This window comes from Calypte anna, chromosome 20 (genome assembly GCF_003957555.1).
Source record: "Calypte anna isolate BGI_N300 chromosome 20, bCalAnn1_v1.p, whole genome shotgun sequence".
In the NCBI taxonomy this organism is placed as follows: domain Eukaryota; kingdom Metazoa; phylum Chordata; class Aves; order Apodiformes; family Trochilidae; genus Calypte; species Calypte anna.
In genome coordinates this window covers 7,158,471-7,180,753 of record NC_044265.1, presented here as the reverse complement: position 1 = coordinate 7,180,753, position 22,283 = coordinate 7,158,471, and the positions used below count along the sequence as shown (strand labels likewise).

At 48.6% G+C, this 22,283-nt stretch overlaps 2 protein-coding genes across 2 annotated transcripts; both read right to left on the bottom strand.

Moving 5' to 3' along the window:
* Positions 1–858: 858 nt before the first annotated feature.
* Positions 859–7,897, bottom strand: LOC103532273 (thyrotropin-releasing hormone receptor). The gene is made up of 2 exons (XM_030463188.1): positions 7,112–7,897; positions 859–1,239 (listed from the first exon to the last, which is right to left on the bottom strand). The coding sequence occupies exons 1-2, from the start codon at positions 7,895–7,897 to the stop codon at positions 859–861; spliced, it is 1,167 nt and encodes a 388-aa protein (XP_030319048.1).
* A 10,812-nt stretch (positions 7,898–18,709) lies between these two features.
* On the bottom strand, positions 18,710–21,930 carry OCSTAMP (osteoclast stimulatory transmembrane protein). The gene is made up of 3 exons (XM_030463249.1): positions 21,887–21,930; positions 19,959–21,003; positions 18,710–19,045 (listed from the first exon to the last, which is right to left on the bottom strand). The coding sequence occupies exons 1-3, from the start codon at positions 21,928–21,930 to the stop codon at positions 18,710–18,712; spliced, it is 1,425 nt and encodes a 474-aa protein (XP_030319109.1).
* Between the last annotated feature and the right edge of the window lie 353 nt (positions 21,931–22,283).

Here is a 22,283-nt window from a genome sequence, read left to right as displayed (position 1 = left end):
ACAGCAATGCTGCAGGGCAGTATGCAGGTACAGCACACCAGGGCTTACAGGACAAGGCTACAGTATCCAGCTTAAGCAACTAGATTGGTACAGAAAAGGTAAAATTATCCAAAAGCGGCTTAGCCAACAATGATGGAATTATTACTGTTAACTTTGGGAACACTCATTTCTAGTTTTTCATTTTTTTCCTGTAACAAATCCAACTGGTCTGGACCTTGGGTTTATCTGCTACCAGCACAGCAATATTTCCAGAACCATAGGGTGACATTCATCTCACCCAGCCTCATTCATTCCTAACACAGGAGTTTCCACCTGCTAGAGTCCCTTTACAGTCAATGGACAGAAATTGTTGCATCTCAGGAGACATTCATCTCCTTCTGAGGTGTGTGTCTGCCTCAGACAACTATGCTGGGATTTCTTAAATGCCAGATAGTTAACTCTCAAAGGATACTGAAGGAGCAGCTCCTACAGGGTGCTGTATCAGAGGCATGTAAATTCAACAAAATTGACCCATCTTTTTTCCCCTTGAATACACTTCTCTCTCTGGATTTATTTTCAGTGTCTGATCCCACACAACAGGCAGCCACACTTGCATGTAACACAGACAGCCATTGCACCACTATATTTACAGAGTCTTTAAGGCTGCTAAACATTGACCTGTGCCTAACACTTCACCAAACAAGAAAAAATTAACGCTAAGGAAAAACAAATTAATTTGAATCTCTTTTGTCAAATGCCCTGGAGTGGTATTAAATTCAGCTTGCTGCAGTATCAACACAATTCCTATTGGCACTTTACCAACTCAGTGCATACAGCCGCATAGTTCCCACTCCCTGCATTGTTTCAGTGTCCCAGGATTTATTTGGCAGCCTTGTTCTTCTTTGCAGGTACAGGGAGATTGTTCAGATCTTCTTGTTCTGTCACATTGTGATCGGAGCTGTCATGGGAACAGTCCTTCACAACGCTGTAGTACACCGGGGCGGTGTAGGGCACAGGGTTCTCACGAATCTTCTCTTCACACTTGCATAACTTCCTAAAAGCAGCCCTGAACTTCTGTGACATGAGGTTGTAGATGATGGGATTAATGGCACTGTTCAGGTAGATGCACATGCGGCAGAAGAGAAGGAACCAAATGTTCAGGTAGGGAGGGTCCATGAAGGAGTTCACCACCACCAGTGTGCGATAAGGCATCCACAGGAGGGCGAAGAGCACCACCACCACAGCCAACATTTTGGTCACCTAGGCAGTCAGGATATGCAAAAAGAGAAATAGATGATGCTAAATCTCCTGCAGAATTTTCCCACCCAGAGAAATGGTCCAGACAGCTAACTGAGGCTACATATTGCTTCTATCTCTCTTTAACCATTTAAAATAGGCATTCAAGCCATGGGGCTATTCCTTTGCAGATCCTCTTTGTTCATAAAACAATCTTGCATAAACCCCTTTCATGATAATTTTTAACCTAACATTGAAGAGCCTTTTAAACTCTGTATGACAAGCACCTACCAGCCTGGAAATGGTCTGGGATAATCACAGCAATATCTGTACCAGAATGCAAATTTGGAAACTTTATAAAACAATAAATCAATTGGGAAAATATCTTGTGCAAAAGTGGGCACCTAAGTTTTGGGGGTGCCATGAGGTATATCTCAATACTCTGCCTAGGATCTCCTGGTTTCCTACACTAACCATATTGTTCCAGGGAATGAGCTCCTGGTACAGAGAAGTGCTGGGAGTAGAGAAGACTGGAGTCTTACACTAATTTCTACTTGTGCTGTTATGGGAGTTACTTAGTTAATTGGTGGGGGTTATTTTAATTTGCAGCACTCTAGGGAAGTACTACATTAATATATTAGGAATAGGAAGATGTTGAGGATTCAGAAGTAAGCTGCAATTGCCCTCAGCTTGACTCAAGCTTGTTTAAGAAAAGGAGGTTTGTACTGAAACTCCAGTGATCCTAATAATTTCAACAACTATTTCTGGTAGGTGACAATCATTCTCCAACAAATACTTATGGAACACAAGCATCCCCAAGGAGGAAAATATGAGCAAACGCTGAAGCCACACGCATAGTAAAGCAGTGGCATTTCAAATGTCACAAAGGGAGCTGTGCAATGACTCCAGTTCTCAATATGGAAATAAGCCCTTAGATCACATTCACAGTCTCTCAGCTTTCCTTGAAGTGCTTTTTTTACTTATTCACAAGCAACTCTGCCTTCCTGTAATGCTTTGAGTAGAAACCAGGGGTGGTTGGTAGTAGCAACAAAACTTTCCCTACAAGAAAGGGACTATTATCAAGCTGTGGCCAAAATAGAAGTGTCTTGCTGTGTGTGGTTTAATGGGAATGTGAGGACGCTTCCCAGAATAAGATCTTGCAGTGATAGAGTCAGTACTGAGGCTGTTGCTAAGACTGCAGCATGTTTGTTGCCTTCTGGGAAAGATATGAAGAACTGTAGAAGACGTGTCAGTAAAAGGTGTCTTCAGAGCTTTTCAGTGCCTTTTACAAGGCTGGATCCCAGAGTGAAACCCATCTCATGAGCTTTTGGGTTCCAGCCACCCTATCTGGTGTGCAACTGCGAGGCTGATAATCTGGTTTATAGAAATACTCCTGGGGCTGATAATCTGGTTTACAGAAATAGTTCAGATAGGCTGGGAGTGGAATGCAGATGCTTGTCACACAGTTGACTGTGGTCAAAATCTCTGTGTCCCAGCATGGTTGCAGCCACCAAGGCTATCAGGGCAAGCCAGGCTTGGCCACCCCTCATCATGATAGCAGTGGTGAGACCATATTGCTGTGGTCTGCACTGCAAGACCTGGGAACAGAGAGCTCCCAGACACCAGCTCAGCCAAGATCAACCTAGTATATGAGAGGTGCATGCAGTCCCTACTTCTCTATATATCTTTATAGCAAACAAATAGCCACAGAAGCAATGGAGCAGTCAGCCTGCTGCCTTCTCCAGCCCCACCTCTGAGGTTTGCAGAGTTGCTTTTGCCATACTTTTGATGCACATGAGGTTTGTTTCCCAACAACCTGAGTGAAGCTGATTGGAACAAAACTGTGCAAATAGCTGAGCCCTACAGCAAAATGCAACCAGCTCCACAACTTAAGTGATCCTAAGTACAACTTCAATCAGAATTTACTCCCTGCTAGGCAGTTTATTGGGACTGATGCTGCTGGGAGATGAGGGCAGGCTCAGAGCTTTCTGCATCCCATGAAGAAACTGAACATGTCCTGGTCCTGCTTGGAAGAGCCCTTGTCAAAGGGCTGTCTCTGGGACAAAGTTGTTGGAGTCTTTCCAACAACTTCAGCAGTCCTAGGCAGCAGGATTGCTGCAAAATAAAATCCTAGAAAAGTGATATACCACATCTCTGCAGGCCCTTGCTGAGACACAGGCACTCCTCACTCAGCACAGCCATTGTTTCAGTTCCTGAGGCACAGTTACCCACCACAGGGCTGGAGAGAATAAATACCAGAATTTTTATATACTTAGATTTGCTCTCTGGCAGGTTTCACTTCTGGCCAGGAGGTTTCTGAATGGCCAAAATGTCTCCTTTAAAACTAATACATCAATACTGCTCACGTGCTTTCTCCTTAGACTGAAGCAGCTTTTCAGCTGTTGTAACTCTCTGCCTCATTTCACTGTTCAGTAACCCATGATGGTTGTGAACACTGATCTGAACATCCAAGCCACAGCACCAAGGGAAGCATATCCTAATAAGGCTGAAAAGTAAGCTCATTCTGGTCCTTTTTGAGACCAAAAGAAATGTAGTCTGGAAAAGAGTCAGTGATTCATCTGTTTTTTAGCCATAACTGCCCCTGCTTTTTTGGCTGGTTGTTATGGAAATGCCAGCAGTGCCAGTGAACACTCTGCCAGCTCTTGCCCAAGCAAGTCCCCACCACCTCCCTTCTGGCCACAGAAGATCACATAGTGCTGGAACCAAAAAATATTTCCTGCTACACATCCTCCCTGCCCTGCAAAGAAGTTGCCTTTGTCCTGGGAGGCAAACAGCACAGTAAAAAGTTAACCCTGTCTCACTAAATGCCTTCCTTCAGTGCTCCCTGAGGCCACTACATCCAGATCCCGGGCTGGGGATGGGCAGCCCTGCCCTGGGCTTGCTGCAAGCTTGAAATTTGCCTTTTAAAGACAGCCATCCATGCAGTTCTTCTGGGTGTGAGTTTAGCAAAGCTGTGCTGACACAGGATGTCTCTGCTGGGTAGCACCTGACCACCTACCCCAAACTCACTCTCATATCTTCACAATGGGGAAAGATGTCTTCAGCATCATCTGCGGGTAACCTGTCTCCTTTCCTCACTCTTATCTTGCTGAGGGAAGTGACTGTAGCACTTTTGAAATGCTAGGAATTTGCTTTTGGTGCTTGTGTAAAAATGAATCTGGTCAGCGCTGAGATTGGGCACCAGCATCCCAAACTGCAGGACCCTTTTTTAGGAATCTCGCTCCCTCTAGTGGTCCCTCTCCGACAGGTGAAATTTGTGCTGGGAGGCAGCTGGTGGTTGTACCTGGGAGGCTTTGCTTCCATAGGTGATAAATACAGCAAACTCTCAGGCCTTGTGTTGTTCTGCTCCTTCTGGACATCTTCCAGAGGGCTCTGGGCACGGGGCCTGGAAGAGCCTCATCCCCTCTGGCCCTGAAGGGCTGATATGGGTGCTGTACCTTGGTCAAAGGGACCACCTGAGCTACACACACCCCCTGCTCACCCCCTCACCTTGCTCTGCTCTCCTGGCTGCCAGGAGCCAAAGAGCCCTCACACCACTGCTCTGTGCTGGGAATCTGGCAGCTGGGGTACACCATCACCCCACCAAACTCACAGGGGTTGTGGGGTTGGGGTCCTGCTTCACTGGGACACAACCTGCTGACTGAAGGGTCTTGAGAAGCTCTTGCACAAGTGAAGCCTGTCAGACAGCAATGCTCCACAGAAGAGCATAAGAGGTCAATATCTGTCCCAAAGGTCAATATCTGATCTTCCCACTCTCCAGTACTCAGCTCGTGCTTCCCCTTTGCTCTGCCCCCACCACCCCTCTGGGATTTCTCAAGATGCAGCATCTCCCTGAAAATATAATTCCTGTGGCTCTGGCTGCCCCTGCTCAGGGTGACAAATTCCAGGCAGCCTCCAGGTCTGATCCTCTGGGGTCTCTGGAGGCCTCTTTCCTCCTTGGATGGTTGGGTTGTTGGCTTTTCCCATATAACTAGATGCAGAATCATGACTCACTGCAGCTTCTGCCCCTCCATCTGCCCAGCAAAAGCCTCTGGCTGCATTTCAGGCACTGCTCTAGGTGGATGCTCTGGCAGGAGTAGGATTTGCTCTGTTCCAAGCACTCCTGTTCCTGCTCTCATCAAAACTCCCATCAAAATAACTGTGGTTTCCCTTGGCTTTAGTGCACAGCTAACACTTTCCTCCCTCTGATTTTATGGGCACTCATAGTAATTGCACTAGGACTATACACAAAACAAAGTAATCATGCTGTATATAATATCCAACCTGTGAAAGATGTTTATGGAAAACTCTGGATTGCAGCTGCCTTTAAGGCACAGCATTGTATCCATTTGACAGCCACCAACCCAGCTGTCAGCCACCAGGAGCAGCACTGGGGTTTCTTCTTCTATCACCCTCAGCACAGCTTGTTTTGAAGAGTTGCTGGTGTGATTCCGTTTCCAAAGAAGCATTCAACAAACCATAGCTGAAACCCCTGGAAAATGCTTCAAAGGTTAAAACCTCAGTGCTAGCTTTATTCCTAATGTCTCCAGCTCTCCTAATAATGCTAAAATATTTCAGGAGGTAACGACCATCTTGAGAAAACTTCTCATGAAACAGAAAGGAGAGCACAAGTTGTTCCCAGGAGCTAGAGAGCCCATCATCCAGCCCCATCAGGTAACAGCCTCAGCCACTTGTCCTAAGGATGCTGGAGCCACTTCACAGCACAGCACGGAAGGGGGAGCAGCACTGCTCTGGAAGGAGAGGTCCATAAACCCGCACCTTTAGGTACTGCCCTGTAGTGTTTAGAGACCTCCCTGCCAAACACCCTGCCCCAGGCTGCCATAGCAGCTGGTGACCCTGCGAGAGCAAGCAAGAGCTTCTGCAGGAGTCAGGACTTGCTTGAAACCTTTCTGTGCTGAAGGAAAAGCTGAACTGGAAAGACTTAGAAGTTCATGAAGAAATACATGTTCTCTGGGCTGTTTGCTTCCCATCTGCAACTGAATCATCTCTCCTGGGAAATGAAGGTTCCCGCGCAAGTCAGGCAATGACAAAATGAGTTGGAAAAACAAAGACTTTAAGAGAAGCTGAAGCCCATTTCAGGCTCTGGAAATCAAGTCCTGCTCACTCAAAATCACAGCAGAACTGGTGATTTCAGAGACTTAAGCCAGACTCTGAGTTTCAGCCCTTTTCTTTATAACAGTCCATATCTCTGCCTATGTAGAGTTTGTAACTGGAATGGGATAGCCTCCTGGAAATGGGCAGTGAGCAGGCAAGAGTGTCCCATGCTCACATGCTGACCCATCCAAGGAGATGGGGCAAGAGAGTGATTGTCCATGTGGACAAAGAAAAAGGAGGAACGAGGGCAGTAGCTGGGAGGAGGAGGAGATGGGAAGTGAGTAGGCAGCTGAATGACAAAATCATCAACAGGCAAACACATCACCAGGACACCAAGGTACTTTTCCCAACTGCAGGGACTGGGGTGGCTGCAGCCAGGGCTGAGCTCAGAGGGCAGGGGCTCATGCCTGCTCTCCCTTCCCTTTGCTTCTCTAAATCTGAGGTCACCAACCCAGGGCCCTGCCTGGAGGGTGAGTCCTGCTGCTGCAATGTGTCCCTGAGCTTCGCTCCTTAGGGAGGCAATCAGTAGTTAATTACCCAGCAAACCCCCCTGCACTCCAGCCACTCAGCCCTGTCCTGCTCTACCCAGCTCAGCCGAATCGAGGGGAACCCTCATGTGCTGCCAGACACCAGCTGGGCTTGGGGAGGCTTCTGTGCAGCAAACCAACCCTCTCCACTCCCTCCACAAATATCAGGGCTCCCACTCTCTGCCAGAATGCCCCTCCAAGCACTGAGCCCCTGACAGTGCTGCTGGCAGCCCCAGCCCCCCGGGAGCTCCTACCTGTTTGCGGGAGCTCAGGACCCCCTTGTTGTCCCGGCAGGAGAGCCTGAGGGAGCGACCCTGGTGCATGGAGCCCAGGCAGGAATGCTGCGGGGTGGCAGGCAGAGGGCTCAGGAAGAGGATGCGGGCAATGAGGCCATAGAGGACAGTTGCCAGCCCCAACGGGATGATGTAGAAGACGGCAAAATCCAAGAAGTAAATGGGCATGTAAAGGCTTCTGGAGACCCGGTAGCCACAGCTGACCTGTGCCCCATCCGAGAAGGTGATATGGGTGGTGTCCACCAGGAAGAACCACATCAGGCAATAGAGGGAGGTGAAGAGCCACAGCGAGGAGATGATGCGCTTGGCGCGGGACACGGTGCAGAGGAGCTGCGCTTTGATGGAGTGGCAGATGGCGATGTAACGCTCCACCGTGAAGGCGGTGATGGACCAGGAGGAGATGTTGATGCCCAGGTACTGCAGGTAGGTGATGCAGAGGCAGCCGGCGTAGCCGTAGACCCAAGAAGCCACCACTTCGGAGATGTTGGGCAGCCCAGCCGCCAGCAGCACGATGAGGTCGGCCACCGCCAGGCTCACCAGATAGCAGTTGGTGGGGGTCACCATGTGCTTGGTGCGCAGCACCACCAGCACCACCATCACATTGCCCGCGATGCCCACCCCGCAGATGAGCAGCACCAGCAGGATGGTGACCACCTGCAGTTCCAGGGGCTGCCGGGGCATCCTACCCAGGGTCTGGTTGCCACCGTCGCCCAGCGAGGCTCCGGAGATGACCGAGTCGTTCTCCATCGGCACCCGCAGCCTTTCCCCGCGGAGCTCCGCGCACCCTGTGGCGGGCAGATGGGGGGGAGCCGGCACCGGAGCCGCGCCGCGGAGCCCCTCTGCCCCCCGCGCCCCTCCCGCCCGCCCCGGCTCCTCCCTCTCCTTTTTCTCCCCACCACTCACCCCAACTCCTGCGGCCACCTGGCTAATTGCACCCACCTCCTCTGCACAGTCACCCCCTGAGACTCCGAGGGGTGAGAAGAGGCTGGGACCCTCCTAGTGCCCGGAATCCCCCCCGGGACACCTGGGTCCCCCTAGCCCAGGGAACCACCTGAGATGGCTTAGGACCCCCAGCTCCCGGCACCCTCCAGGACATCTCCAGCTCCCGGGACCCCCCGGGAACCACCAGGACAGTCCGCGACACCTAGGGCTACCCCAGCCCCGGGACCCCCGCCCACATCCCCTTCTTGTGCCCTCTGGGTCCTAGCGCACCTCTGAGCCGAGGAGGAGGAAGAAGCCAAGGCAAGAGGTGGGGGTATCAGGTTGGAGACCCCTGGGCAGAGACACTGAGGGGCTGAGAGCACCCCAGCAGTGAGCAGGTCTGCTCCAGGACCTGGGACTGTGGGTGCCTTGTGTCCCCAGCCAGCTCCCTGGCATGGAGAAATGGGGATGAGGATCATTCCTTCCCTCCTTGTCCTCAGGAGGATGGGAGGGTGATGCCATGGATGGAGAACCTTTCCTGTTTCCCTTGGGCAGGGGCAGAGTAGTTTCTCCCCTGGGGGTCATTAAACATGAGGTAGTGACCTTCCTGCAGCCACCCCATCCCAAACAAGTACATCATTGTCACTTCTTGGAGAGGCTTACCTGCTCCTGGGCTAGGACATCCTGTGTCTTCCCAGCTGTGAGGCTAGGATATCTGGAACCTCCCTGATGGTCAGGCTGGGAGATCCAGTACCTTCTTGGTGGTCAGCAGTAGCCAGAATTTGCTGCCAGCTCCATGCTTGCTCCTGACATCTCCACAGACTGTCAGAAAATGCATTTTCAAATTGAAAGAGCAATTGTGTTTGCAGAGGTAAGTGCTGTGGAGTGGAGGAAAGGACAAGGGGAAAACTCACATTTTTATCAGATTAGGTTTCAATTAGAAGCAGAGATGTCCCATTAATCACAGACAGAGGCACATATTCGAAGTGTGAAGGCTTGTCTTTATGCCTGGTGACTCAAGTCCAGTGTTTCAGAGGTAAATTTCTAAGCTAGGGCTGTACAACCCTGGGTGGATAAAATGTCTTTTGCCCCATCCCAGGGAGCAGCAGTCTGCCCCAGGTTCTGGCTTGCTATCTCAAATAATATTTTCTCTTTTTCTCTTTGAAACCTTATGTACCTATTTGACTCTACAGAGGACAATTCCTGTAGTGTTTCACTCCCTCCCATGAAATTTCATTCACTTTTGGGTCAGTTATAAAGGACAAGCATTCTGTTCTTCTCTTCGCATTTGCCTTCCTTAAGATTCCACTGGCATCCTGGACCAGGGCCTGTCTGTATCCCTGCCAGTCTCCCACCTCTGCCCCCCCAGGATGGGGAAGCAAGGCTGATCCCCCTGCCCTTGGACACCTCTCCAGGCTGCACTTTGCTCTCACTTTACTAAAAATAGATGCACTTTAAATCCCACCACCACCCCTAGAAGTTACATCTATTAGTGACACCTTTTGGGCTGTATTCACTTACTGAGTTGGCAACCACCTCTTCAGGAGCCCAAATTCCCCTGCTTCTCTCTCTGCATCCTCTTGCAACCTCTCACCAGGAACCTGACACCTGAGCCCTCACACTCCCAGTCCTTCCAGCTTGTGTTACACAGCAACCCATCACAAACCTCTGCCTGAGTATCAGCCTGACAACACCCACCACACACCCCTCTGCCAGGCTCAGGGAGCTGTCAGGCAGAAGGCACTACTGCAATTATCCATAGCAATCAGTGTGTCTGTCCTCTGGCAAGAGCACAGCTTGGTTATTACTGGTTGCTTTACCCAGTGTCATCAGCAGAGCTGCTCTTCATTGTCCCTCTCTGAAGTTGCCCTCAGGTCCCACTAACATTCCCATCTGCTTTGGCCCTTTTCCAAGCTAAATAAATGCCCCCTTCTTGTGTACTGCTCACAGGGGCTGGCACACACTTATTTCAACAGATGGAAACCTGTCAGGGCCAGCAGCAACCTGTGCTGTGCTGGATGTGATGGATACTGCCAGGAAACACCCAGGGCTGAGGATCCAGATCAGAAACCATACTCCACTATGCCATGGTGCTCAGAGTTAGTTGGGAAGCAGCACAAATCAGGAGATAAATGAGTAATGGGGAGATTGAATCTTACTGCACGTGTTTGTGGGAAGGAGGATGAGTGTGGGCATGTGTATTTTGCTCACATAGCTCAAAGGTTTGCATACTCATCTGCTCTGGAGTGACTCTCATGAAGAATGCTGCTGTACCACAGGGATCCTGAGGGTCCTGTGGATGCAGACCAGGGCAGAGACAGCTAAGAACTCAAAACTACAATCATTGGTGCCTGCTTTTCATGAGTTCATGAAAACAGTGTTTATTTTAAATTGGGGGTGTCTGTCTCCAAATACCCACCCTTCCTTGCCTATTCCCCTTTTCTGCTTTTTTGCAGAAGATTTGGGATTGTCTGTCCTATGAATCCTGTCCTTTAACAAGTAGATAGACTGGCTGGGAGCAGGAGGTGTTCACAGCACCTCCCTGAGGGAGAAGACACCCTTGTCAGCAGGTTATGGCCATACCTGGACCAAAGCTACAGCAGCAGAGAGCGATGCTTGAGACTGGGCCAGTACCCAACAGGGCATTCCACTTCCAAGCACATCACTGTGATAGAAACTTCCACAGGCTTTTAGAGAGACACCAAAGTTATAGAGAAATGCCTCCCAGGCACCAAAAGGTGAGTCCTCGCATTTTTAAAAATTCACTCTCGAGGGAATGGGCACTTGTGGGACAGCCACATCCTTGGCTCTTTCTGCTTTTCATTCGGATTTGAGACCTTTCAAACCCTTGAGATCTTTCAGCTGAGTGAGAGCAGAGCTGCAAATGAGCCCCAGCTTGTAACATAGTCATCTGCTTAAACCACAAGATGATGCTTCCCCTTTCCTCATCTTTATCTGATGTGCTGAGGCACTAAACATGGGGGTCAGGAGCTTCACATGGCTGCACAGCCCCAATGCCCACCTGGTAACAATCCTACAAGCCCTGAGTTGTGCCCAGCCAGTGGAACAACTTCTGGACTGGCAAAAATTTTGTTCCTGGCACATCCTTGACTGCAAAACATGGGTGAGCAACCTGCCAGCATGGTGGCACTGCACATGGGGAAGGGAGGAGACACAAACTCAGCTTCAATGTCCTGAGGGGGAACTTGGGGTTCATCTGCTTCCACAAACCCATGCCAGGATTTGGCTTTGTGGGATCAGGATACAACAATAAGACAAATACCCAGAGACCTGAGAAATTTTTGCTCTAGCTCAAACCTGGAACATTGTGTAGGATCATTGTAGATAATTATTTCCCTCGATGCTTTGCTTTGTGGCACTGACAATTCAGGAGTTATTAGCACAGTGATACCAGTGGTGTTAAACCACCTGCTGGAGCAGCTCCTCCTGCCTGAGCCCCTGAGCTGAGCCCTGTGCCCATCCCAGGGCTGGGGGTGCTGTCTGTGTCTGGTAAACACACATGGGTGACATTGCCTACACCTTGTTGAGACAGCCAGGTTGGCTCTGAAGGCTGATGAACATTTTCCATTTTAGATTCTTGCCATAGTTATAATGCTCAGGATGTGGCTGAGGCGTGTATTTAAGGTGAGGCCAACCAGCTTGATAATTATAGGAAATATTTTCTTCCAGCTTGACTTAAACCCAAATATTTTGTTGGAAAAAGGCATCAATTCTTTAAACTAACATTTCTTGTTCAGCTCTTTTAACATACTTGTGCGTGTCCTTCTCGACTGGTATATTCTCCTGTGAATACCTGCCTTCACCCACAGCCTGAAACTTTAGGATGGAGAGGTCTTACTTTTCCTGGAGGTTCCCAAACAGGAATAGCCTTGCCCCTGGCTCTGGCAGGGCTGTTTTTGGGAAGGGATGGCTGCACAGTCCCAGGGCTGGGTCCTCAGGAAGTCCAGTGCCAGCTTCAGCATCTCCCCACACTCCTCACGCAGCTCATCCCTCTCACTCAGCCTTGCTGGGCAGCACATTTAGTTCTATGGACAGAAAAGACCTTTGAGGCTTCACATATTTAATAAACAGAGCTGGGAGAAAGCAAGCTTCTTACCCAAATGTGTGATAAACAGCTCTTGATTCTCTGGTGCTTCATAAGCTGCAAATATTAAACCCATAAAACTTCTGCTGTTAGAGCTGGAGCACAGGCTGCATCCACACAGTGCTGACAAACATAGGAAAGCAACAAGTGGGTTTTGGGGGTTAGATGGACTAGGGGATTTTGGACCCTGGGGAACTGTGAAATTTTGAATAGTGAGTGATCATGGGGATGTATTTCCCACATCTGTACCCCTACAGGAAGGTGCTGGTGGCTCTGCAGAGCAGCCTGAGGGTTGACAAGTGCTATTAGAGACAGGTATGAGTCAGGCAGTTAAAAGCAGCATTATTGCTCAATCAGAAAGGCAAAGGAAGGAGAAATTATGTTAAAATTGCCTTCACCTGTTTCAGAATCACAGCCTGGAAGCAAATTGCTTTGGGGATTTATGGGTTAATGCCCTCAGAGATCAATCCTAAGCAAAGAGGCAACTGTGAGGCAATTTAAAACATGCAAAACTGACCTGGTTATGTGCTACATAAAAATTAACTAGCTGGTGGTTTTCTAATGATTCCTTTCCTTTGCCTGCTGAAGAAAAAAAACACAAGAACTGCTAATCCCCAGAAATATCACCATGGAGTCATTGGAAAGCCAAATTCAGCTCCTGGAGCCCAGAGGAAGGAAGTAACTTGTTACCCCTCAGAGCAGCAACTGCATTCCCTTTCCTGGCCCAGCATTAGCACCTGACTTTTCGTCAAAATACTGTACAAACAGAGCAGTGAACCAGCTGTTTGCTGGTGCAGGGCAGTGAGGAGGTCAGCTTTGCAGTAAATTTTTAATAACCAAGGAAGCTGCTCCTCTTTGAAGCTGTACCTAAGTGTGAAAGATGTTGCCTCCCCAACCACAGGGTCAGTCCCAGCAGCTGCCTCATCCCAAACTAAGTCACCCTTTCTGGATACATTGCCTTTGTCCCTGTTAACATTTTGGTAGCTTACATCTTTCAGACTCTGTTCCAAGTAGATCCTGGAAGGGCTGAGCTCTTAAATATGCAGCCTCAATAGTAAAGAAAATCACTCTGCAGTAATATGCATTGGAGTGACTGCATAAGGGCAACAAACCAAGCTGATGGGCACCCGTGCAGCTCTGCAGAGAGGGACAGTGCAGGAGAGGATGCCCCCTCAGCTCTTGGAGTGACACTTTCTGCAGGCATTTGGCTCCAGTGGAACCAAGCAAGCAGAGGACACAGAGTGTCTTTCCAAACGTGGGAGAACAAACCTTGTCTTCCTGAGTGCCAAGGGATTCCCTGCCCCGGGTTCCAGGATGGCTGGGGGTACCTGCAGGGGATTCAATGTGGGAGAAAGAGCCCAAAGTGCCCCTTCCCCTCCCATTGAGCTCAGCACCCATGGCATCACCTGTGCCCCATGGCACCCTGTGCCCCCCCCCCCCCAGGGCTCTGGGCATCACCCATAGCATTAAGTTGGTGTTCACAACATTTGCTGCTCCAATAAGCTCTGCTGCCTGCTCCAGTGTGCCAAATCCACCAGGAATTCTGCCTGGTCAAGCTAAAAGCCAGATGATCAGGTGGTGGTGTTGGCTTTCAAGGCAGTAAAACAAAGGAGAAGTCCTCAAGAGTCCTGGCCTTTCCTGGACCTCCCACTCAGTGGGAAAACCTCAGTGAGCTCTAGGAGGAAACTGTGGTTTGGGCAACCAAAGCTGAGCTTTTGCAACACCAGCAGGGCTTGAGGCTGAGCACAGAAAATGACAAATCTTCCCATCTGCCTTTTGGGCACCAGCTGCATCACATCCAACCTGAACAGCTCACCCCTATGCTTGTCCCAAGGACAACTCATGGGGTGGGTTTTGTCTGGGGCAGGGTCAGAAACAGGCAGCCCTCCAAACCTGTCATCAGGGTGGAGGAGGCACTGGAGGGGCAGCCTGGGGAGGATAATAACAGTGATAAATCTGAGGGGAGACAAAAGCACTGCATGCAATATTATGAAAGAAGAAAAATCTAGCAGAATAATGAGGCTGTAATTACAGGTTATTTCAGATTCTGTGACATCTAAATGTCAGCCAGGTAACTCTCTTAACCACAAGCACTTGGTGAAGCACAGAGCTGCAAACCCCACAAGCATGGACCCCAGGAGTGCCCCAGGAGTGAGCTGGTGGCCAAATTGCCTGAGCCCTGTATCAATCAGTGATGGTCAAAGGGTCCTGAGGCAAGGGAGCTGAGAAAAGTGCCTGGACTATAGGCTTCTGTGGTGACGTCCCTGCTTTTATCAGTCTCCTGAGATAATCAGAGTTTCTTCTTCCTCATTTCCACACCCTTTCTTGCAGGCTGAAGGCTTGTTACAAATAATTTAGAAATTTTATGTTGCAAAATGTGGCCCGTTAAGTTCAGAATGAAACACTGACACAATCTGCATTTGCATTAGGAAAACTCTTCCTATGAATTGCAGGGCCCTTCTCTTCTCTCTGCAGCTGTTTCACATCTCCAACCCATTTTGATAGGTTCTGGTTCCTCCTTGGGAAAAAAAAAAAAAAAAAAAAGATCTCTAAGAGAACTTGCTCAAAAATTCAGATTTGTGGCAATGGATGAGATCTTTCCTAGAGCACTGTCTTACTTAGAGCACTGTCTCACTTGAACAGTTTACACTTGCTCCTCAGTATATTACAGCCATTCATTCTTGCCTGCCTGGCAGCTATAAGCAAGAAATTACTGTATATTTTTTCTATGAAAAATCCACAAAAAAAAACCCACCAAAAAACCCTCAAGGGGTTCAAGGTCTTTAGGGTAGATCCTTTCCCATGTCTGAGGGCTGTTCTGTCCCCTGGCCTCAGTGTGCTGGTGGAGAAAAGGTAACTCATGGGCCTCTCTTGTAATTAACACCTTAATTACCTTTCTCTAGGTAATTATGAAGTCTCAAACCTCAACAAGTGCATGGAACAAACCAGGCAAACAGCCCTGCCTGCTGCTCTCCTGTGCAACCTGCCAAGCAGACAGCTCCACGGGCACTGTGGGGTGGGAGCTCCTGGCAAAATAGACTTAGTGTCCCCTGGGGGGAATTACTCTGGGCAGGGTCATCCCCATGCCAAAGCCAAAACAAGGGACTTTGCCCCCAGCAATGAGCCCCACACCAAGGGGAGCTCTGGGGAGAGCTGCCAGTCACAACTACAAGTCCCCTCTCATGTCCAGCCCTTCAGGACCCCTCTGGTTCCCATGTCCTTGCTGGGTCTCTGCAGCAGCCAGCTCTGTGACAGCAAGAAGCAGGGTGGAGACAGCAGCTTGCTCCAGATCCCCAAAAATCAATGGCAACATTTCCACTGGTGGCAGCTGAAACAGGTTTGAGTTGCAATGACAAGCCCTGACAGCAGGGTCAAGGCTGGCATCAGCAAAGATGGGAGCTGGCTTTGGAAATACTGAGCAGCACCAAAAAGAGTTGGTACCCATCACCAAAAGCTCCCCAGCCCACCCAGAGCATCCTAGAGCCTCTTTGCACACAAACATCTGACCCTGAACTTTCACCTTCATGAATTTCCACACCTAGGAGCTGGATGTGATGAAATCCTTCCCTGCAGAAAGCAGTTAGGGACAGTAAATCACTGTCCTCCAGGTGCCTCCTCCCAGTGGAGGAGGTGGACACACAGGACCTGCTTGGTGGGCTCCAGCCCAGTACTGGAGGCTCAGGGGGGGAGCAGTAGAGCCTCATCCCCCATATCCTCCTGCCTGCAAGATAGGAAAGTGCTCCTGAAAGAAAGGCAATGAGAGCACTGAGGAGCAGATGGAAGGGTGGGAATACAGTGGGACTCTGAGGGATGAAAATACCTTCACAAATAATGAAGCTTGTAAATTAGTTCTAGTTAATAAAAATATGTGAATAAATTAACTTTGCCAATGGTTAAATCTGTTCATTATTCCTCTGTTGTACCATTAAGCAAACTCTGGCTCTGCCTTCCCCCAGCCCAGGGAAAACATGGTAGCCCAATTTGGCACCAGGGACATGGATGATGCACTGCACAAGCTGTTCCTGCCAAAGCAGAGACCATTAGAGCATCCTCTGCTCCTCAGGGCCTTCTTTCCTATTTCTGTTCCTGGGGTCCTGCTGTCATCCCCCAGAGAGGTGAAAAAGCAAGTTACTGCAGGGATTAAGCTCCTTCCAGCTGAGCTGACAGGTCCCCTTTGCTCACGCCATGCAGGCTGCCCCAGGTCTCACATTTGCCACACACTTCTTTGGGTTTAACTCATACCTCTGGTTTCCCATGGCTTTCCTTGCTGGTCCTTCAGGTTGGAAACCACTCAGAGCTCTTCTGCCCCAAGCCTCCCACTCAAACATCCTGTTTGCTACAGATTGTTTAGTTTCTCACATGAAAATCAAGGCTCTGGGTTAAGTGGCACAATGGCAAAGAGCCAGCTTTCAACATCCTTTTTCTCCTCAAAAGAGAGTCATCACTTCACTGCATATGATGCATGTCTGTATTTGGTGACAACAGCCCAAGCAACAAGTACTCCATGTACACCTTTTCATGAGCATTGATTCAGTGATATTCAAGTAGAGCAGCCTTCAGCATTAACACATTTCAACGTAAGTACAACTTCACCTCTAAAATAACCATAATAAGTATCAAAGTGACCTTTTCCTTTCTACATGTAAAAACCTCCTTCTGACACTAGAGAGATGACACTTTACAGCACAGTATAAAACTTCTTTACATTTATCTCCTTCCTTTCTAAGCAACAAACCTCACCATTGCCAGGACAAAAGCCAGTTTTTCAGCTACTGCCCAACCCTCAGCTCCTCACCAGCACTTTGCAAACCACCTTCCAAACCCATATTCTTTCCTGCTGTTTTAGTTACTAAACCAAAAAGCCTTGCATGAAGGTCACAGGGCTGAGGAGAGGGGTGGCACCTGGGTACATCCCATTGCCTCTTTGGGTAGACATCCAACCCAAGGTGGGGGAATTGACCCCTAGATGCTTGCAAGCAACAGAGGCTCTGCTGCCCAATCACTGAACCCGCTGAAATGGGTGTGATGCACACCAAAGAACGTCACAAAATGTCATCCTTGGTCTCTTCTGCAAAATGGAAGTGGGAGCACAGCTTTGCCTCCTGAGGGGTTTGTGAAGGCTGCAACTTGGGGCCCAGGCAGAGTGGCAATACCTTGCACTGATTGCTATCCTCCCAAGCAGATGTAATTAACACTAATCAAGGCTTGTCTGATGATGAATTTTACAATTGAGAAAAGCAAAGTTCCCAGGATTGGTCTTGAGCAGTTAAAACTTGGTGGGGGCTGAAGCAGACTGTAGAAAAGATGGAAATTACTGTTCTGAGGCTGAAAAGGGGTATTTCAGGAGCTGTCTCACACATTGCTAAGCTGCCCTGACTGGGAGCTGGGTAGTGCCTGTCTGGAGGATGCAATGGGACACTCGGAGTGGTACTTAAGTCCTCTTACACCATCTCTGTGGTTTCATTTGCTCCAAACCCCACTCTGAGCCTATAGGAACCATCTCTAAAACAAAACCAGGCCCATGCTGGTCCCCAGTACTTCACCATTTTAGCTCCTCTCCCCATTCCCCATCTCCTCTGAAGACCTCATCCTACTGGCCATAAAAAACCCCAATAATTTGTTAAAGATCAGTGTGCATATCTTGCCAAAAATGTAAGTCTTCCCAAGGAAAAGGTTTCCCTAAAGATATGCTTGTTAGAAGGCAACATGCTGCTTTGCTGGCTGTAGGGGCTGCTCTGTTATCTTCCCAGCTATTTTAACTCCTGGCTCCTGATAATTTTGGCTACTCAGTGGGCACATGGAAATATTTTTGCTTTCCCCAAACAGAAGAGCACAGGGCATTTTCTACAGAAACCTCATGAAAAAGCCCCCTACTTACTGTAGAGGCAGAAAACTGCTTGGATTAATCATCAGAACAGCAGGGAATTTAAGGAACCTGGGGCGATGAATGCTCCAGAATTTTGTGAGATAGATGCTTAAAAAAAATAAATCCAGACCTACTTTGTTTCAAGTACCTTAGAAGCTGAGGGAATTTGGTGCATCTGGCTGCTGCTGCCACTTCACTTCTCTAATTTAATCCAATTGAGTTGCAGTATGCCAAAAAATTACCTTAATGAAGACTTTAATGAGACAATGAAAGGAAAGAATAGGGAATCTGATGCTGATTTAACTCCCCCTCCTCTGGCTCTGGACTCAGAGGTGTCTAATCTATCTCTCTTTCAAAACTAACACATGTCAGACGCTGCCCTCATGATAGATTTTTGCATCTTGGATATAGAAGCAGAGGTTTTGGTTTTGAGACAAGCCAACAAGTAAAACCAGCTCAAGCCCAGGCAATTCCAGCCCCCAGATCCTGCTATTTCCCTCTTCCCTGCAGAGCACCAACTCAAACATTAAGTTTCTATCACATTTGAAGTTCTCCAGGATGCTGGCCTAGATAAGAACCATAGAATTGTTTGGGTTGGAAAAGATCTTTAAGAATTCCCAGCCAGTGCCACAGCTCTCAGGCATCCCTTGCACTTCCAAAAGTACCCTTAGTTTCTCACACAGTCTTGCTCCTCCTTGTGCTTCCTGGACAGCTTCTTGTAGAGGTAAAGTGCTCGCTTCTCCTCCCAGCTCTCAAAGAAGGAGCCTGCAATGTTCCTGGAGAGGCGGTGGGCATAGGTCTGCAGGAGCACAGTGGTGTAAAGGATGCAGAAGAGCAGCCCCAAGATGAGCAGCACAGAAGGGTTGGGAGGTGTTGGGGGGCTGATCCCACAGTGGGCAGAGCTGAAGTTCAGGTGATGGTGGTACCTTCTTTCAAAGTCCTGAAGTGGTACATCAAAAGAAAGCTGGAAAATTTCCAAAACGGGCATGATCTTTATTTTAGCCTGGAATAAAGGAAGGTAAAATGTAAGTGAGGTCTGAACAAACCAAAATCAACTGGTTACTACCAAACCATCAGCCTGGGGGGTGTAATCACAGCTTCAGCTTGTTGGGGGGCATTGAGGTGCTGAGTGAGAATAAGAACATGATGTGTAGGTGCTGGGCACTTCACATGGCCAAACCCAGTCCTACCTGTCATCTTTCTCTGCTGTTACAGAGATCATAACAGCTATTTGCTGCTTGAGATTTATAATGAAAAACATAATATAGGCAGCAGTTTTAGTGGCACCATATTTGAATATCAGAGATTTTTCCCAAGCCCTGATAATTCTACTGTGAAGCAAGTGTCTGTGCTAAGCAGCCCCAGGCTGGGGAGGACTGCAGACTGCCTAGTAAAGAGGAAAGCTAAAACACTAAACCAGAGGTAGTGCAGATAAAGGGCATTAAAACAGATAGAAACCAGGGAGGTTTGTGAGAAGGTTTGCACAACAGAGCCAGTGAGCAGGGCTTCCTCTTTAAAGAGCAGCCAATGTAACAAGGCAAGGAGACATCCTCACAGCTGAGAAACTCATTCCCTACCTCCCCTTTTGTGCTTGTCCCCTCTCTGTGGCTGGAAGATGGTGCCACAAGGAGCTTGTTCCTCCACCCTGCCTAGGGAAGGGACCTGGTGACACAGGGATGCCTGCTGGCCAGGGGCTGCAATCCGGATCAGGTACACGCTGCTATTTGATGCACTGGAAGGAGCAGCTGAGGTTGTGGCTTTACCTCCTCCCCGACTAAATCTGTTACATGGCACATCCAGCTGGCAGCTGGGGAGGGAAGTGAGGATGGTGTCACCAGGGCTGCAAAGTGCAGTCCCCACCACCCCTGACCGTGTGATCCCCAGGGGGCAGGGGAGCAGAGGGAAGCAGCACCTACACTGTATTTGATGCCCAGGGTGACGAGCACCACAGAGAACTGAGCTGCCTTCCTCACTGCAGTGTCAGCCAGGCTGAACACAAAGTGCTCCATTGCCACCAGCAGCAGCAGCAGCAGCAGGGCCACAGTGAGGAGCATGGCTTGCACGAGGCACAGCAGCATTTCTTCCCGGGATAACTTCAAGCCTGTCGGTCGAATGAGGTTTTTGGATGAGCCCACCAGCAGATGAGCTGCTTTTCTGTCCACAGCTAAACGCTCCAGCTTCTTGGTGATGTAAAAATTGTCAAAGCGGATGTTGGTGAGATAATTTTTCAAATAATAGGTGGACTCAAAGCAGAGATAGAGCATGGAGAAGCCAGCAACCAGCTTGTTGCCTACACTTACAGAGTCTTTGACCAGTGCCTCAATATCCATAAAATCCTTCCTTATTTTCTCACCAGCAAGGTGCATTTGTTGGTATATCAAGGAGCTGTTGTTAAGCATTGAAAACCGGAAAGGTCCATTCATAGGCTTATAAATAACAATGGAATGAACATTTTCCTGAATGACATCCCCAAACTCCCGGGAACCTGTATTTAACAGAGCAGTGGAGTTCAAAAGACTCTCAGAGGAATTCTTGCAGATGCACTTAATCACCTGCAGGATGGTTTTAATGTTGCTTATGATGCTGGGTGTCAAGTTAACCACTGCTATCATGATGCAAGTCGACAAGAGAAGCTTCCGGCCTTGTTTGGTACCCAGCATTGGCATGATCAGAGTGAAGACACAACGGGCAGGATGTACCAAGAAAAGGGTCAGGAGGAGGAGCAGACAGAAGGAGGTGGCCATTCCAACAGAGAAATGCCAGGAGTACTCCAGGGAAGCAAACATCCAGTTGTAGAAGAGGCTTCCTATCACTGCTGTCACACAGGAACACTGCAGGAACAAGGTCCACAGCTCCCTGCTGTTTGCTGGGACAGGTTTGGAGTAAACCAGCCACAGATCTGCTGCTGTCCTGAGCACCTTTGGGAACAGAAAGTCTTCACAGTAGACACGGGCTCTCCTTCTGTGCAAAGAACAAGTAGCTGGGTGTTAGCAAAGAAAGCACAGAAAGGCACTGATTAAGTGGATTTCTCAAGATGATCATTCATGAGTCTTCATGATGCCCTGCTCTGAGTGCCTCTGGTCTCACCCTTTGCTAACCTGAGTAGCTGGGACTGAGATCTTCCCTGGAAGCACACAGGATAGTGAAGTTCAAGCTATTTCTTGAAATGCCAAGTACAATGAGGCTGCTCTTTTTCTTACGCAAGCACAGGAAAACATTATATTATGCTCCAAAAATAATAATGAAGTCATTCAGAGGGGTCAACTCTTTAGCAGTGCTTTAGAGGTTATTTAGAGGCTGCTGAAGAAGGCTCCTGGCTGCTGTAGAAATCATTAGACCAGCTCTGTAATCACAAGGTATTTGATGGATAAGAGACAGCTGAGTGGCAGTCTCTGCTCTCAGTGCCTTTTAAGAGGAGACCAAACAAAAAATATGCAGGTTTAAGAGTGACATATACAGAATTGATCAGAAAAAACAGGTTCAACACTGAAGCTCCAGTGCCAGAGGAAATCCTCAGGGACAAGCATTTGGCCACTGCAGACAGGATGTATTATCCATAAAGCTCTTTAAATATCTAACGAGAACAAATGTTTGGGAAGAAATATAAATTCTCAGGCCTCACATCTGGAGTGACCCTCCAGAGACCAGAAAACCTGGTGGGGAGAAGGAGCCTCCCCCCAGTGTTATACCCAGCCAGGCAATCCCTGTCTTCCCCCACCCAACAGCAACCTCAGTTAGCTTTTGAGGGAGGATTTTGATTACCAAAGGAGGTTTTTCAGTGGAAAAAGATCATTCTACAGCTGTCAAAACAGAGGAGAGGACAGGTATTAGAGCATCTACATACCCAGTGGCAGAGAGGTGTCCCACTCTTGCTCGAAACCTCTCCATATTCCAGTCCCTTCTTGCTCTGAGAGAGGATCCTGGCTGCAGGTCCTGGGAGCTTCAGGATAGAAGGAGACAACACTCTAAAAAAAAAAAAAAAAAAAAAAAAAGGAAAGAAAGGAAAAAAATGTTTTAAGGCAATTCAGATTATCAATGCTAGCAGTTCCTGAAGTGAGTGGGCAAACCTGGTGTTTGAAGCCCAGGAAATAACCCTACTGGAGGACAGAGCTGGGACACACAGCACTGCTTGGGCTTTAGACTTCTGATCTTACTGTTATGTCAGAGAAGACTTAACTTCATGACACATAGCTGAAAAAAAAATGAGTCAATGCCATATGGACTGATGAAGATGGAACAAG